This window comes from Squalius cephalus, assembly GCF_949319135.1.
Source record: "Squalius cephalus genome assembly, chromosome: 20".
Lineage (NCBI taxonomy): Eukaryota > Metazoa > Chordata > Actinopteri > Cypriniformes > Leuciscidae > Squalius > Squalius cephalus.
In genome coordinates, this window is record NC_137141.1 from 25296695 (window position 1) to 25313072 (window position 16378).

The window sequence follows — 16378 nt, forward strand, 5'->3', positions numbered from 1 at the left end:
ATTTTTTTCTTGTTTTAAAAATAATTCTCACTGAATTTATGCTAAATGCATAAATGTACATTTAGTTTATGCTTAAAAAGACTTAATATAGTAGTTTAAAAACTATTAACCTCTAACTTAATTTAAGCTATATTATGTGGAAACAAAAAAATCTAAATATGCTTAAAGGTCTATTTTAAGGATTAGATCATTTTAAGAGATAAATACTATTTAAGAAAACTATTATTTTCAGACGCACACAGATTCAGATAAAAAAAAAATACTTTCTCAGTTTTCATTTTTTCCATGTGTTTGATCCTTTGTCTCAATACTGTTTTCACTGGCTAAATAAACCTTCTGTAAGTTGGCCTTAACAAAGCACACATTCTGGCTCTGATTTATTCAGTTCCTCAAAACCCTTTTCCTGCTGTTGCTGGATTTGTTGCGCTGATCTAACTCTGCAAGGATCTATTTTAAAGTTCAAACATGAGAAATTCATGATCATGCATGCAGCGTTTCTCTCGCTCTCTCTCTCTCTCTCTCTCTCTCTCTCTCTCTCTCTTTTTGACAGTTTTTGTGAGCTCTCAGCCCCAGTGTCCTAGCTGCAGCGTCGAACGAACAATAACATACAGTCTGGGAGATTCAGAGCTGGAAACTCACCAGAAAGACAATTGCAAATGAGACTGAATAAGATGGTCTGACAGACATGACAAACAGACAAAACAAAGAAAGATGGAAGGACAAAAATAGAAATTAAGAACTACCGTAGATCTGCTTCAATTCATGCTGAAGCATAAACAGGAAGTTATTGTCGGCTTCTTAATGTTTTTCAGCCAAATACAATAGCCAACATGCGTGCCAAACAAGGAAGAAATAAGGCACTAGTTTGAAAATGAATGGAGGAAATTGCAATGCTGAATGATGAATATGGCGGCTGTAAGAAAAGCAAGTCAAGTTTTAGTTTAAAGAGCTAATCTCCTTCTTTGCAATGAATAAATTCCTATAAAGTAAAACTTTTGTTATTGTGTTTCCCCATTCAGTTAGACAGGAACTGGAAATGGCTGTCAGGGACGTTACCAAGGTGGACTAACTCACTCTACAAAGGCACCAAAGAACAAACACAGCATATATCTTAGCTTGAGGTAGGAGGCTATCAGCAGTGTGTTAAACATTGTGATTCGACTTCTTTAGACAGTGCTTACCTCACACAATCTCGGCCTGTATCTTCACTACAGAGCAAATGAGAGAAGAACGTTTAGCCATAATATCAAGCATGTCAGATGGCCTTTTGGAAAGATGCTATCGCTTAATGGGTAACGGTTTCACCTTTTATTGTGGTGGCCGCACACCGAATCCCAAGCGGCAGTGTTATCTTCTAAATGACAGGCAGCACAATAGAGCCCGACTTCGTATCAGTTTGCGTCGCCGGAGGAGGCTGATTAAACAGACATTAATTTTCTCATTCCCCACCAATCGCTGATAACATAACAGCTCTAATAGGTCAAACTCAGAATGGGGTTTCAGAAAAAAGTCTAGATACAAATGACTTTGAATTGCAGCTCACCACTTAGAAACAGTCCGGGCAGGTTAATTCAGATGACCATGTGTGTGTGTGTATAAAGTAGCCTATGTGTGCAAAAAGAATGATAATGTTTTTAAATATAATTTAAAAGTAATGGATTCAACACAGGCTAATTTGAAAAACTTGCCTGTGGTGTCACCAATGTTAACAAAAGGTAAATGTGAGATAAAAAAGCATTTGCTGAAGCAACCATGCCATTTTAGCTTGCTTCTAGTCTTTGAGCTATTTTATCATGACTTTTAACCGAGACCTCCACAAGTGAACAACTTTACTACATCAGAAATCCACGCATATGAAGCTAATTATGTGATGCAGATGTTGAAAAGTTTAGTTAGTTTACAAATCATGCAATATGGTGTGTTTTGTTTTCATAACTTATTTCCATGCCAGCAACAGTTTTTAAATCAATAATCCACCCTGTAATCATATTTTGTGTGAACAGGAATAGTAGAAGTTGGTGTTTTACTGCCATAGTGTTCATTTCAGCTGGAAACCGTAGTAATTGTATGTATAGGTAAGTTTCTGGAGATGTGCAAAAATGTAGGTTTTTCCAACTTGTGTTTTCTTTTAACAAATTGTCATGCATGGGTGTGTGTATGGGTGTGTGTATTATGATATCAGATGTCGTCATGGTTTGACCGAGAACTAAGTAGTTCTGATATCTCCCAAAGTGAAATTTGAACATGTTTGGAATTCTGTGACGTACTGTACAAAGATTTACACTAACAATGGCCAGAGGAACGCTTGGGGAAACAGGAATAATTTGGTAACACGCAAGCTCAGCTGAAATAATGGTGTGTTTCTGTGTGTGTGAACACCCTCAATGAAAAAAACAAGTGAGACACTCATGCCTAAATGGACTCAAGTGCACTCAGGTTCGATATTTTAAGTTGGTCATCACCAGTATGTTGTGTGTTGGTATCCTCAAAATGGTTTTTAATGGCCGAGTTCTCCCCAAAATTAAAAATGTCATTGTTTACTCTCCATCCAAACACATATGACTTTCTTTCTTCAGCTTTCTTCACATTTTTGAAGACTGTTTTTCAGGAGTACTAAGGTGGATATCAAATACATTTTGGCCTGTTCCTATTGTATGGCTTCAGAAGACTTATATGTAGTGTAGAATATAGCATCAGACTACTTTTGTGAAACTACAATAGTGTTTTTTTGTTGTTGTTTGTTTTTTGAAGCTTGAAAGCCAAAGTCTAAAGCAATTTACTGTAATTGTGTGAAAGAGAACTCAGAAATCCTCCTTTTGTGTTCCATGGAAGAGAGAAAGTCATGCGGGTTTGGAACGACATGAGGGCGAGTAAATGATGACAGAATTTTTGTTTCTGGGTGAACTAACCCTTTTAATACATCAGGTTTCACCAGCTCAACTAGCTCTGACCAGCATAAATCAGCCTGCTGTTTTGCTTTTAATTTCCTTTTTTAATTTCCTTTTTTAACATAGCTCTCGTGTTTTGCAGTGTTGTAGCTGGCTTGCATTGGGTCTAACTCCTGCCCAGAAATTTAAAGATCTCTAAAACACAGCAGGTGCACTGGCCTCAGATCAGAGGTGCCAACAACACAAGTGATATGATTAGAGTTATTGGTTTTCTGCAAACACTTCAACATTGCACTGTTTCATAAATATATCAAAATGTTTAAGCACGCTCGTTTTGGAGAGGACAGCAGGCGTGTAATTTCAGAATAATTTACACCGTAATCAGCATCTGGGTTCATTGTTGTGCACAATAGTCTTGGAAAAGATGTGGTTTCACTTAGCGGGAATTATAAAGCAGATGCTTAATGATAGCAGTTAAACTTTCAGATGCAAGCAGATCTTTGAGTTGAGAAAAGAGGCTTTGACAGGGTAGACTGCAGGAGTTTTCTGTGGATTTTTGTGCGTCTGTGGCTGTGATTTACTGGGGTAAAGAAGTAAAGCGAAGTTCGAGCAGGAAGGATTTGTTGTTTGCTCAAATTTAAATCTATAAGGAGGGCTTTAGGTGTTGCACAGATGCAGGGAACAGAGCGAATCGTTTGGCAATCACAAAAGTTGTGAAGGTTTAAGTGCACTCGCACACTTAAAGGTACACTGTGTAGTTTTTTAAGTATTTTATTAGCTAAAATCAATGTCTTTATTCATAAAATTACCTCTGCCAATGATCTGACTTATCCTCGTAAGCAAAGAATTTCTTATCTTTATTTACACTGGATGGGTAAGTCCAAGGAGGCTTCCATGTCGTTCCGCCATTTTGAAAAACTATAATAGTAGAGAGGGACAAAAAGCACTAACCTACCTCAACGCGTTTTCGTTCAGAGCCAGCGTCACGTGACTGAAACCAGCTGAAACGGACAAGGAGAGGCGCTTGTCACTGCTCCGGCAAATTTGAAAGGCTGCACTGCACGGTACTTCATAATGCAGGATCATACTTATGCCGAGCCACAGGAATAGGAATCCTCGTCGCCAAAAAAGCGAAATAACGAACCTCATCACCCGAACGAAAACTCGACGAAGTGCTATTGGAAGACATGTTGTCATAGCTTCTTGGTACATAACGGCTACCGTAGTTGCAACACGCATTTGAAAAAGCGAAGTGCTAGAGAGCACTATTCGTTTGAATGCAAAATACAATTTCACCGCTAGATGGGAGAAATTCCTACACAGTGTACCTTTAACTCTGTAAATATGCAGGCTACGTATGTTTGCGTGTGTTTTTATGCTTGGCAATATCTGTGGTCTGTCTAATCCCGCAGCACTTTGAGAGTGGACTGGCACACACATCTCGCACTCATGCTTATATGTGCCTCAAACCATGTCTGCATGCCAGGCAATACAAACCAATCTGGCTTTTGCTTGCACAATTCTTCACCACGCCAAGTCCGCTTAACCCACTTGACCTGATGCCAAACTCTGCCAGCTTACCCACCGCCATTCAAAGCTCTCCATCTCCAGTGCCAATCCCTTTTTAAACCAAAGTCCTTTCCCCTGTCACATTACTATTCTAGCCCTCGCTGCTGCAAACGGCTCATTGCACAAACTACAGCGCCACTTAAATGTCATTTTTGGATCATTAGCTTTTTCTTAAAATGTTTAAGATACAGCATGTGTCGCTTCCATTTGCAAATGTCATGACTTTTACTTCCAGACGCCCCTACTGATTGGTCTCTTTCAACTGTAATCCCTTTAAAGACGGCATTAAAACTCACATGTGCTTGATTGTGCCCCAGCAGCTTACTGCCACACTGCTGGCATCTGTGAGATTTGCAGAAGACCAGGCTTGTTGCAAATCAGTGTTTTGGGGCTAAATTGCTTGTTTCTGTTTTATTGTCACTAAGCTGATGATATTGATTTGTCTGTTTGAGAACATGCTGAAGTGTCAACAGAGTTCTGTCTGTTTCTTTTGTGGCTGAGTTATGATGTGTTTGCATGGGTATGTCCTAGGTGAGAACAGTCAAAATGAGATCTCTTAAAGTGCCCCAATTATGCTATTTTAAAGGTTCCTGATTTTGTTTTGAGACTCCACAACAGATTTACAGTACATGCATCCGAGGTCAAAAACACTTTAAATTTCTCATAATATACATTTAATATCACCTCATTTCTCAAAGAGTCTGAAACGATTCATTAGAAGCAGTTCGAAGATTCAGGCTGTGTCTGAAATCGCATACTATCTTTAGTAGGTACTTATTACAGTTATGGTATAACGAATGAATTTGCTTTCACAACGCAGAAAACAGCATCTTTTCGACATGATGTAGACCACACAAACCAGCTAAAGTGTTTGAGGGCGGGTCAAAGTAAGACTCCGTTCTCGGGCAGCCAATGATGACCATAGACAGGCATTATGCAAATGTGTTACACTGTTACGTATAAATGTCACGGAAGTCAGACTGGAATTGCTGACGACTCATTTCGGCATTTTTTCTTTTGGTAGACAATAACTCCATTTATCGTGCACTTTGATCTTTAAAACTTTGCAGACAGTTTACATTCACAATAAAGACATTACACACTGCATGGAAGGTAATATTCGAAAAAGCACAATAGGGGCACTTCAATATCTTGATTGTTTGTCCTTGACCAGAGGTTTTCAAACTGGGGTCCAAGTACACCCAAGGGTCTGAAGGGGTTATCAATTACATATGTTAAACACAGTCATTTTTAAGACATTTATCAAAGGATATTATGATATTATTAGTGTTTTATCTTTAATTCTGGTTTCTAAAGACTCTTTGAAAGTCATGTGATTAATAATATTTTAACAAAAGATGGAGGAAAAACTGCAGGAGAATGAATGAGTAACATTTATTTATATCCATGCAGATTGTCTCTAAGTCTACAGGGAAATACATCAATAAATAAGAATAAATAAGGTAAATTATTTATTATCTTTCCTATCTATCTTTTTTTGAATGAATGAATACCCTTTATCAATTCTCCTGCAGATTATACTCTTATCATATATTGAAGTAAGTAAGGAAGGAATTATTCTCCTGCAGATTTTTCTCCACCTTATATTAAACAATCAATCAGATTTGGCAAGATACCAAAGTATCAGAAGTCAGAAAATTTCAGAAGTCAGAAATTTAATTTCGAATTCAAACATTTCCACATTAGCTATCCCCATTCATTTGATGTCATCAGTCGTCTCTTTTGTGTATAAGGAATTTTAAAAGAAACATTTTAGATCAAGTTAAATAAAACTCATCTGAGATACTGGAACTATGAAAGCACCTCTGAGAAATACATTTTAGTCCGGGGTGTTGTGTTATTGGGAAGGGTGCATTGAGGACACAGGGTAAAGTATGAGGACAGACCCAGAAAACCCCTTGCAGGGGTCCGGCCGGTCATCCGTCCTACCTCCATGTGCTTGGCTCCCACCACAAAACCCCAAAAAAGCGGTCACTTACCCCCAGGGAGCACAGATGTTTCTGGCAAACATTTTCTCTTCCCCACACCACACCCCCCCTATCCTTTTCTCCCATTTTCCTCTCTTTCATCTGCAGTTTATTTTGCTTTACTGGCACCGATGACAGAATCGCTTCTTGTCTGAGTCATGGATGTTTGATTCAGGCCTGTGTTCCTGTGTTTGCTCGCTAAAGGTGAGCGCTGAGGTTGTCTTTGATGAGCACGGGTGGCTGGGAAACAATCTGTCCCGGTGGACAGATGATGGGCGGGTAAAACAGAGGTGTTAAAAGCGTGAGAGTTCATCTACAAACTCTTCAAAGGCTCTCAGTCAAAGGTGCATGAAAGTGAGATTGATGTGACATGCGTGTGGCTGCACACGTCTGTTTTCAAACCATTTTTGATGTGGATGAACTATTGTTGTGTTAGCCGGGAAATATTATTCATCACTAAACAGCTTGGTAGGGATGCTGCTCTGCTGAATATAACAGTATGAGTAATTTTTGCAGCATGTTATGCTTTGGATGTGTGTTGGAGTCCCTATAAGGCTGCTTAAAAGCTTAACCAGCTAGAAATCCTTGGCCAACCAGCTTCATTTTCAAGACCATGCTTTATCTGTTTTATCTGGTTAAGTTTTACTGGTCCACCAGCACCAAACCAGCATAAACCACTCTGGTCCAGCATGCAAATCCAGGTCTTTTCAGCAAAGCAAGACACTCTAGTTAAAAGTGCAGCTCAAATCGTTATTGATCAGTTAGTTGTTATTTGCTCAATTCTTCTTCCTACTAAAAGCACAATACTGGATACTTTAAAATTTGCCCACGCAGTGTTTTGGAGGCCAAACAAATTCTTGCATACCTGATTAGAAGGTTAGTCATTACAAATCACATTATCTGAATAACAATTTGAGTGAAAAGTTGGAAAGGGTGCATATATTTGTAATCTTTTACCATGTTATCTAGCATGATTTGAGAATGTGGTGTTTTCAGCAGTAAGGACAATAACAATCCTTTTTTTTTTTACTGAGAATTTAACATGGTCAGTGTCTCAAATTTGCTTACATTTGACAAAATAATATTTTCCCCTTTATTTAACACCATGACCATTCTTTTAAGTATTTGCACACACAAAAAAAAAAGTTTTTTTTTTAAATGACATTTAAAATATTGCAGAATCCTATTGCAACTTATTTTTTATTTACAGGTATAAACTGGAAATTTCACACTTTTTAAAAATATAATTTATTTATTTAGTTTATTTAAAAAAAAAAAAAAACATATGCTACATGTCATGCTGTATTTAATGAATGTAACCATCTGCTATAATTTTCCAGCACAGAAGTGTTACACCCATTAACCTTATGATTATTAATGTTTTAATCCCTTCTTCATGTGCATGCACACTATTAATCTGCAGGAAGAGTCACTCTCGCTTTTCGAAAACACACAAATTCAAGGACATCCATTTATTTAGCGTTTCGCATATTTATGAGCGCATAGCAAATACGCACTTTGTTGTTCCGCTTGTTTGTTGGGGTGAGCCAGTGAACTGAAGATACTAGCAACAGACCATGAAGGATCTTCTGCATTACTCTCCAGTGAGCAGAGCCCAGACATAAATTTGCTTCATTTGCTCTCCTCTCAGATATCTCAGCTCGTCTCGTTCCTTGCCTGAGGCAGCCTCCCTAGACCGAGGCTTTCATATGATCGTCCGCTGCTCTGCTTCAACTGAAAGAACCCAGTCTTTGTGTCCGTGGCCGCTACAGTGACTGCGGTCAGGCTGAGGGCAGGCCCGGCGCTGGTTTGTTTTATAATCATGTATCGGTAGTGCTGAATTAACATGAAATGTACCATATGGGCTTATGCTCAGCTGGCTTAGTGTTCTATCACGTAGAGGACTCGGGCGTGAATGCCACTGTGGAAGGTCATATGCTAATTCGCTTTGTTTTGTTGTCATTTTTGTGCTTGTAGAAATAATGCCATTAATGACTTTGGGAATTTGAATACTTGCAAATTGATATGCTTGGTTGGGTCGTTGAGATTGTGTACCGTTTTACTCTGTTTGTTTGGTCTCTTTTTCTCTCGTTTCTCGTTACTTTAAAAGTGGCTGGTTTGGCTAGACATATTGGCTTAGAAAGCTTTTTAAAATTATTGCTGAAAAGTTTCATCACTTACTCTAGGATGAATTTCTGGTCCAGACTGGGTTATGCTGGTGGACCAGTGGACCTAAAAAACTGGCAGCTGTGGTTGCCAGAAATTTACCATAAAAAATATGGTTGCAACATTCTAGGTTTTACAAATTTAACTTAATCTACAGGGGAAAACACTTATTTCATTAAAGGGATAGTTCACCCAAAACGTTGTTCCACCCCTTTATGAGTTTATTTCTTCTGTTGAACACAAAAGAAGATATTTTAAAGAATGTTGGTAATAAAAACAGTTAACATAGCCATTGAAAAGTACTATGGAAGTTATTATGGCCCATCAACTATTTGATTACCAACATTCTTTAAAATATAGTCTTTTGTGTTCAACAGAAGAAACTCATACAGGTTTGGAACAACATGAGGGTGAGTTTTTTGGGTGAACTATCCCTTTAACTGATATTATGTATATATACTAACCTATACTAATATCTGTTTTGTACCTTTGTAATACACAACCACCAAAAACAGGTGGTGATGAGAGTCACATGATGAATCAAAGCTCATCACAAGCAGCTTTTCCACAAGCTGATAAGGTAAATCCTGTAGAAGGTGCACAGTGTCATTCACACTAATACTAAACACCATCATGGTAACACACATAACATTAAAAAATGCAATAAACATTAATTTAGCAACATTAGATGTAACATAAAACCCTAATGAACAAAACTGATTAGAAAACAATAAGAGAAAATATAGTTATTTCAACGAAAATACATAAAAAGTGAAGTGTCACACAGGGAATTCTGCAAATGTCAATTTAATTTTTTCACTTCCAAAAACTGATCACAATCATTTTTTACAGTGCATGCTGTTAACCAGCTAAACTAACTTGGTAAAGCTAATTGACCAGCATGATTTTTAAGATGAGAGTTGAAGACCAAGGAAGTCTTGTTGGTTAAACTAATTAAGAAGCCTAAATTCTTTATAAAATATGTTTAATTTGTATTTTTCCTTTTACGTCTCTCTTTGTGGACAGGTACCCATTCCCCACGGTGTTCAGTACGTGTAGTAAGAAGGATCTGGTGGCTAGTCTGGAGAAGGGAGTGGGCATGTGTTTGTATAATATGCCTGAAGTCAAAATGCTCTACGGGGGACAGAAATGCGGCAACGGATACATTGAGGAAGGAGAGGAGTGTGACTGTGGAGAGCCGGAGGTATGAAAGACTCATATACACATCAAAGACCTTTGTGCGTCACAACAAAGCAGACCAGATCTGAACTAGTTCCATATCTAGTCTTTGGTGATGTTTGGGATTTGATTTGGTCGGTTTAACATTCACAGGCCAAATACTGGCTTTCACTCTGACTTCATGTTGTTATCACAACCTGTGCCTGAATTGACACCTATTCAGAAACAACACATTCTCATGTGGGGAAACATGCTAAATATCAATGACTGATCCGAGACATTAAAAATGTTCCTTGTTTATTTTACACCAGCTTTTTTTTTAATGCCAGTTTCACACTATATTATTTATAGTGTGAAATTCCATTTACTTTTGTATCATTAGTGCACTAAAAAACTGCAAACTGTTCTGAACGTATCATGATATAGACACAATTCTGACCTGGTCAAATAAATGTTGTTCCTCTCTGAGCCATGGTGCAGTGGGTTACATGTGTTTGTGACATAGAAGAGCTTAGGGCCGTGGTTTGAGTCCAGACTGCGTCATCTGTGCAGCCTGATCCAGTTCCATCTCTCTCTCCCTCTTCCTGTCTGTCTCCACTGTCCTATAAATAAATGCTAAAATGCCCCCTAAATATCATGTAGTAATGGAACTGGAGCCTTCAAAAATGATCTATGTAATTTAGATGTCATGGAGACATATTATATCAGTGTAGACCTGAGGGGAAAAAAGCCTGGCCTGAAGTTTAAAGTTTAGGATCTTGTTATGGGGAAAAAGTTTGTTTCAGAATGGCACCCGTGAGCTCCAGTGATCTCACCGGGGGAATGAGGGAGGAAGTGGGTAAAGAGCAGAGAGGAAGCCCAGCTGCAGGTCTTGAGTGTTGGGTAGAAGGATGAGAGAAGCCCTTCCCCCCCATCATTTCACACTGGCTGGCGATAGTTTAGAGAAAACAACAGGTCTGTAAAGAGATTTTTGTGCCTCTGAGGTGAAGTTACAGCCAGCGGACTGACCTAACCCAACCCAGCCCTTCAGCACCTCTCTCAGTCCACACCAGGACCTTGTTAAAGAGGGAAAGAGGAGGAGAAAAGGAGTGAAAGAGAGGAATTAAAAAGTCTTTTTTGAAAGACATTTTTGTATGAAATAAAATGTTAGTGCTTCTTTGTTCTTCACTACAACAACAGAACAAATGATTTTCAGTCTTCAAAATGTACCCCTCTCTCTCTCTCTTCCTCACCGTTTTTCTTCTAAGATAAATGTCCTCTTTCCTTCAATTGTGCTTGGACTCTGACATTCCCATCACTTCCAGTCTTGGGTCAGTGATGATGTCACTCACATATACACGTACACACAAACATGGTTCACTGATACCAAGAGTTCATAGTTTGAGAATACAACATCTTCTTTTTTTTTCAAAATCAGAACAATGCATGGACCACTAATTTAAACCAGACATATCAACACACTCACATACACAAACCTACAGTAACGTTTCCAAACATTTTTTAGTTACCATGGATGCAAAGAACTGGTTGAAAGAAGGGAATTTCCTAAAAGAATACGAACCCCACACCTGGAACTAATATCCAATGCAGTGATCATACGGGACGACTGTTCAGAGTCTTTTTTTGTTGCTTTCCATTGTTTTTCTGTAACCTCTTATTGTCTAATGTCAAATTAAAGGGGTCATATCCTGTGCTATTGTGTTTTATTTTTCCCCTGAAATGTTAGTCAAGGTTTCTTGCTCCAAAAATGATTGTAATTTTGGTTTTCACCTAATTTTTTTTTTTTTCTTTTTCTTTTTTTTTTTTATTCTTTCTGACCCAGTTAAACAGCCTGACTTAAATATGTAAATGATCTCTGGTAAAATGTAGTCGTAATTGTTTTTTTTTCATCTTTTGTTTACTTGTTTGTTTGTTTTTCCCTTGTTTTTTTCTGTTTACTTTTCCCAGGTTTTTTTGTTTAATTTGCTTGTTTTGTTTATAGTTTTTGTTTACTTTTTTGTTTTGTTCTTTATTTTGTTTTGTTTTTTGTTTACTTTGGCCTTTTTGATATCTTTAGTTATTAATTAGTTTGTTTTATTTCTTTTTTGTTTACTTTGTTTTGTTTTTGTTTGCTTTTTGCTTTGATTTTTTTTTTTTTTTTTTTTTTGGAATGACACATTTCTAACTTCTTTCTGACCCTCAAAATTAAACATCCTGTTTGGTACTGTACCTTTAAGAATTAATTGGTTAAATGATATCTGTTATGATTAACTTAACTTTTCAGCATGTGATATAGTGACACATCCATTTAAATCCACTGTCATCCTTGTTTCCTTTAGGAGTGTCTGAACCCCTGCTGTAATGCTACAACCTGCACTCTCAAGGGAGATGCTGTCTGTGCCCATGGACAGTGTTGTGAAGACTGCCAGGTACTTTTGTAAATCTCTCCTGTCCCACTTTCCCCCTCATTAATTTTTTTCTCTGTGTGTAAAATAAAGGCATGGAAATCATATTCTCCTTGCCCCATTAATAAGTGCAACATGAACCGACATTTGTGCTCCAAATATTGATACTCAGTTTCCTCTCAGGCCTCCAGACACATAAATCAATGTGCTCAGCTCACTTACTTACAGAGGAAAGAAGCCAGACCAGGGCCCTCTGGGACAGACCCCAGAAAAGGGCTACATGGTCACACAGACTTTACAACAAACTACAAGTTTTCCACCTAGTGCTTCATTAAGTGAAAATGTCAATAAATAAAAATCTTAACCCTTTTTTTTTCTTCTTTTTTCTTTTTTTTTTTTTTTACTATATTTTGTTTCTCAGTGTAATTTTTTTCTGGTTACTTCTGGTTACTAGAAACCACAGTGCAGAGCCCCGCACATAAAAATTAGATTGCAGTGACAAATTAACAATTTGATCCCACGACTTTCTAATACATTTGTTCCCTTGTCTTAAGTAAATTGTGCGCACAATAATTAATTCAAAATATAATAATTAATTCACTCGCTTTACTAAATCGTGTGCACAATGATGATTCGTTCCCTCGTTTTACTAAATTGTGGCCACATTGTAATTAATTAGTACTGTACAACGTGGCCACAATTAACTAAATCAAGGGAATTAATAAGTCATAGGAACAAATTCTTAATTTGTGGCAACAATTTAACTAAGGAATGAATTGGTCATTTGTGGCCACGATTTACTAAAACAGGAGAACAAATTCTTAATTTTTGGCCACAATATATATGTATATATATTAGTACTGTCAATTTTTCCTGTAATTAATCGTGATTAATCGTAGTTAAGTAATAACACACTCTTTTGTGTCTTATCGCATGTGAATGGTTTAAAAACATTTGATCGAATAAGAGCGTGATCATATATTGTAACGTTAACCAAAGGATTATGGAAAAAACGGATGCTGCGTTAATTGCGTTAAATATTTTTAACTTATACTTTTTAAACTAATTTTGACAGCACTAATATTTATATATATCTGTAAAACTTTTTTTTTTACCTGATAGTTTTTGTAATTCATGCAAAGCTTGTCTCTGCATGACTTTTGGTTTATCCCATAGTGCCTGCATTGGAGTTGATTATATCTTTCTCTTCTGTGTGTGTGTGTGTGTGTGTGTGTGTGTGCAGTTAAAACCAGCTGGGACTCCTTGTAGAGAGTCCAGTAACTCCTGTGACTTACCTGAGTTCTGCACCGGTTCCAACCCCCACTGCCCTGCCAATGTGTACCTGCACGATGGGCATGCGTGCCACAATATGGATGGTTATTGCTACAATGGCATCTGTCAGACTCATGAGCAGCAATGCATCACTCTGTGGGGTCCAGGTTGGTACCACTGTGTATTTAATGTAGATAGCTGCAGGGTTCTTGGGCTTATTTGGTTGACCAAAAATGTATTGTAGTGTACTGCAGATACACGTTTCATTAATCATACATTTTTGACTCTGTAATTCTATATGTAACCATTGTCTTGCCAGAACTTCACATTCAGTCTTGCATGCATTCATACAGAGAGCTCAAGCAGTATGAAAAAGTCACGCTGTTATTTATTCCATATGTCTGTTCATTCAGGCCACAGTCTGACATATATTATCCTTTCATCTGTTTTTGGTTTGTATACAAGCTCAAACAAGATGGAAGAGTTGTACAGTGTCATATTTCCCTCTGTGACAGTGGGCATATGCTGTCTTATTTTCATTCTCTCTCTGTTTCCAGGAGCGAAACCTGCCCCGGGGATATGTTTTGAAAGAGTAAACTCTGCAGGTGATCCCTATGGAAATTGTGGAAAAGACTCCAAAGGTTCCTTTGCTAAATGTGAAGCAAGGTACATTCAGGGCATAATACAAAAGCACTTTGCACACCTTTGACATGAAGTATAATTACAATCATTTGTTGTATCTGCTGTTCATTTTTGATTTTATACTTTTTAAATTCTGTTTTGTTTTGCTTCAATTCATTTTGTTTTGCTTCTTATGATTTGCCTTTCTTTGTTTTTGTTTGCTTTGCTTTGTTTTTATCTTGCTTGAGTTTGCTTTGTTTGCTTGTTAATGATCAAATTGACTTTTTTTGTTTAGTTTACTTGTTTTGTTTCACTCATTCGTTTTTGTTTCCTTTTGCTTTGCTTTGTTTCATTTTGCTTGTTTTCTTCTTTGTTTAATGCAATATTTTTTTGTTCTGTTTGTTAAACTACTTCTTTGCTCAATTTTCACTTGCTATTTTACTTATATTGTGGTACTTTGGCAGTACAAATGCGTAGCTTTTATTGTACCAACAAAGCACATACAATTTTAAATCAAGGACGAGTCACTGACACAGATATTACAGAATAGAGGTTATTTCCATGACACACATTCTTGAAACAAAAGAATATTAATATAAAGAATGATGAGTGTGAAATTATGAACAGTATTGGTTAAGGTTGTCTTAATTCATTGATGTCACTGATATCACTTGCTGTCTAATTATTATAGGATGGCCCATCAGACATGTTGTAATGAACGTCATTTTATTAATTTCTTTGCAGCGTGACATGTTATTATTCAGAAGCAGAGGCAGCCTTATGGTATTGCGTGTAATCTCTTGTCACTGTTAATTACACTCTTTGTTCATCACACATGAGTGAGAGGGTGTAAAAGGCGAGAGTACCTCAAACCACATAATATCCTCAGTTTTTCAGTCTTTGTATCGCCTTATCCCATTTATTCTGAGTAAAAATATTTAGCACTGTTGTTGTGTGTCTCTCTGTGTTTTGTCCATGTGTGTGTGATCATGAAACAGGGATGCTAGGTGTGGGAAAATTCAGTGCCAAGGAGGTGCCAACAGGCCAGTGATCGGAACCAATGCAGTTTCCATAGAGACAAACATACCTCTGCAGGAGGGCGGGCGTATTCTGTGCCGTGGAACACATGTTTACCTGGGTGACGATATGCCTGATCCGGGACTGGTATTGGCAGGCACTAAGTGTGCTGAAGGAATGGTACAAGAATAAATCATTATACAGTGTATCTGCTAGAGATTATTTGTTTAATCAAGAAATTATGATAGTGGTAGATCGATATGTTTCAGCCAGGCTGATGAATGCGGTGATATTTGGCCATTTTTATTGCCATTGACTATGATACAATATGATATATGATATGATATGATACGATATGATATATGATATGATATGATATGATATGATATATGATATGATATATATGATATGATATGATATGATATGATATGATTTGATTTGATTTGATTTGATTTGATTTGATTTGATTTGATTTGATTTGATTTGATATGATATGATATGATATGTATCATATCATATATCATGGAAAAACAATTACGATAAGTTAAAATGAGTCATTTGAATAATTAAATGTCCTATGATCATTTTTAAACACATTTGTCTCATTTTAAAGTTTGAAGAATCTGCATATTTTGTTTTAATTTTGAGTAAATGTCTAATTTTCTGGTCAAATATTTCTATAATTTGTCATAATATTGGCCACCCTAGCAATCGGTCGACCACTAGTCAAGGGCAATAACAAATGTTTAATTTCAGTTGATACCTATTCAGAGACTTGTTTTTTTCTTTACCTGCTGTTCTCTTTCTGTCTCTCTCTCTCCCTCTCTCTCTCTCTCTCTCTCTCTCTCTCTCTCTCTCTCTCTCTCTCTCTCTCTCTCTCTCTCTCTCTCTCTCTCTCTCTCTCTCTCTCATCATAACAGATCTGTTTGAACAGGCAGTGTCAGAATGTCAGTGTATTTGGAGTGCACAAGTGCTCTGGGAAGTGTAATGGAAGAGGGGTAAGGTTGCTTCTGCTCTGTCAATTTTTCTTAAATTTGCAAGGAAAATTTTTTTTTTCTTTGACATTAGTTATAAGGCATTAGGCTCTGATTTGAGTCATGAATGCTGAAAGTAAATCAACACAAATGATTAACCTCTACTGAAATCCCAGCCCTCCACATAATTCTCCATTTCATTACAGTATAGCTGGTTGCCAAAGGGGACAGCATATGCTTATAATAGCACTTAGCTAACTAGTAGCTTCACCTGAACTAGATTACTGCTACGATTGAAATAGCAGTTAAAAGCACAGATA

The 16378-nt window shown here is 37.2% G+C and overlaps 1 protein-coding gene across 2 annotated transcripts in view; it reads left to right on the plus strand.

Annotated features, from left to right (window-relative positions):
* Positions 1–16378, plus strand: part of adam12b (ADAM metallopeptidase domain 12b) — a 90717-nt gene that overhangs the window by 59591 nt on the left and 14748 nt on the right. For both annotated transcript variants that reach the window (XM_079852945.1, XM_079852944.1), the window contains exons 12-17: positions 9638–9815; positions 12109–12198; positions 13418–13613; positions 14004–14112; positions 15066–15264; positions 16005–16082. In XM_079852945.1, coding sequence (XP_079709071.1) covers positions 9638–9815; positions 12109–12198; positions 13418–13613; positions 14004–14112; positions 15066–15264; positions 16005–16082 — 850 coding nt within the window. The remainder of the gene's footprint in view (positions 1–9637; positions 9816–12108; positions 12199–13417; positions 13614–14003; positions 14113–15065; positions 15265–16004; positions 16083–16378) is intronic.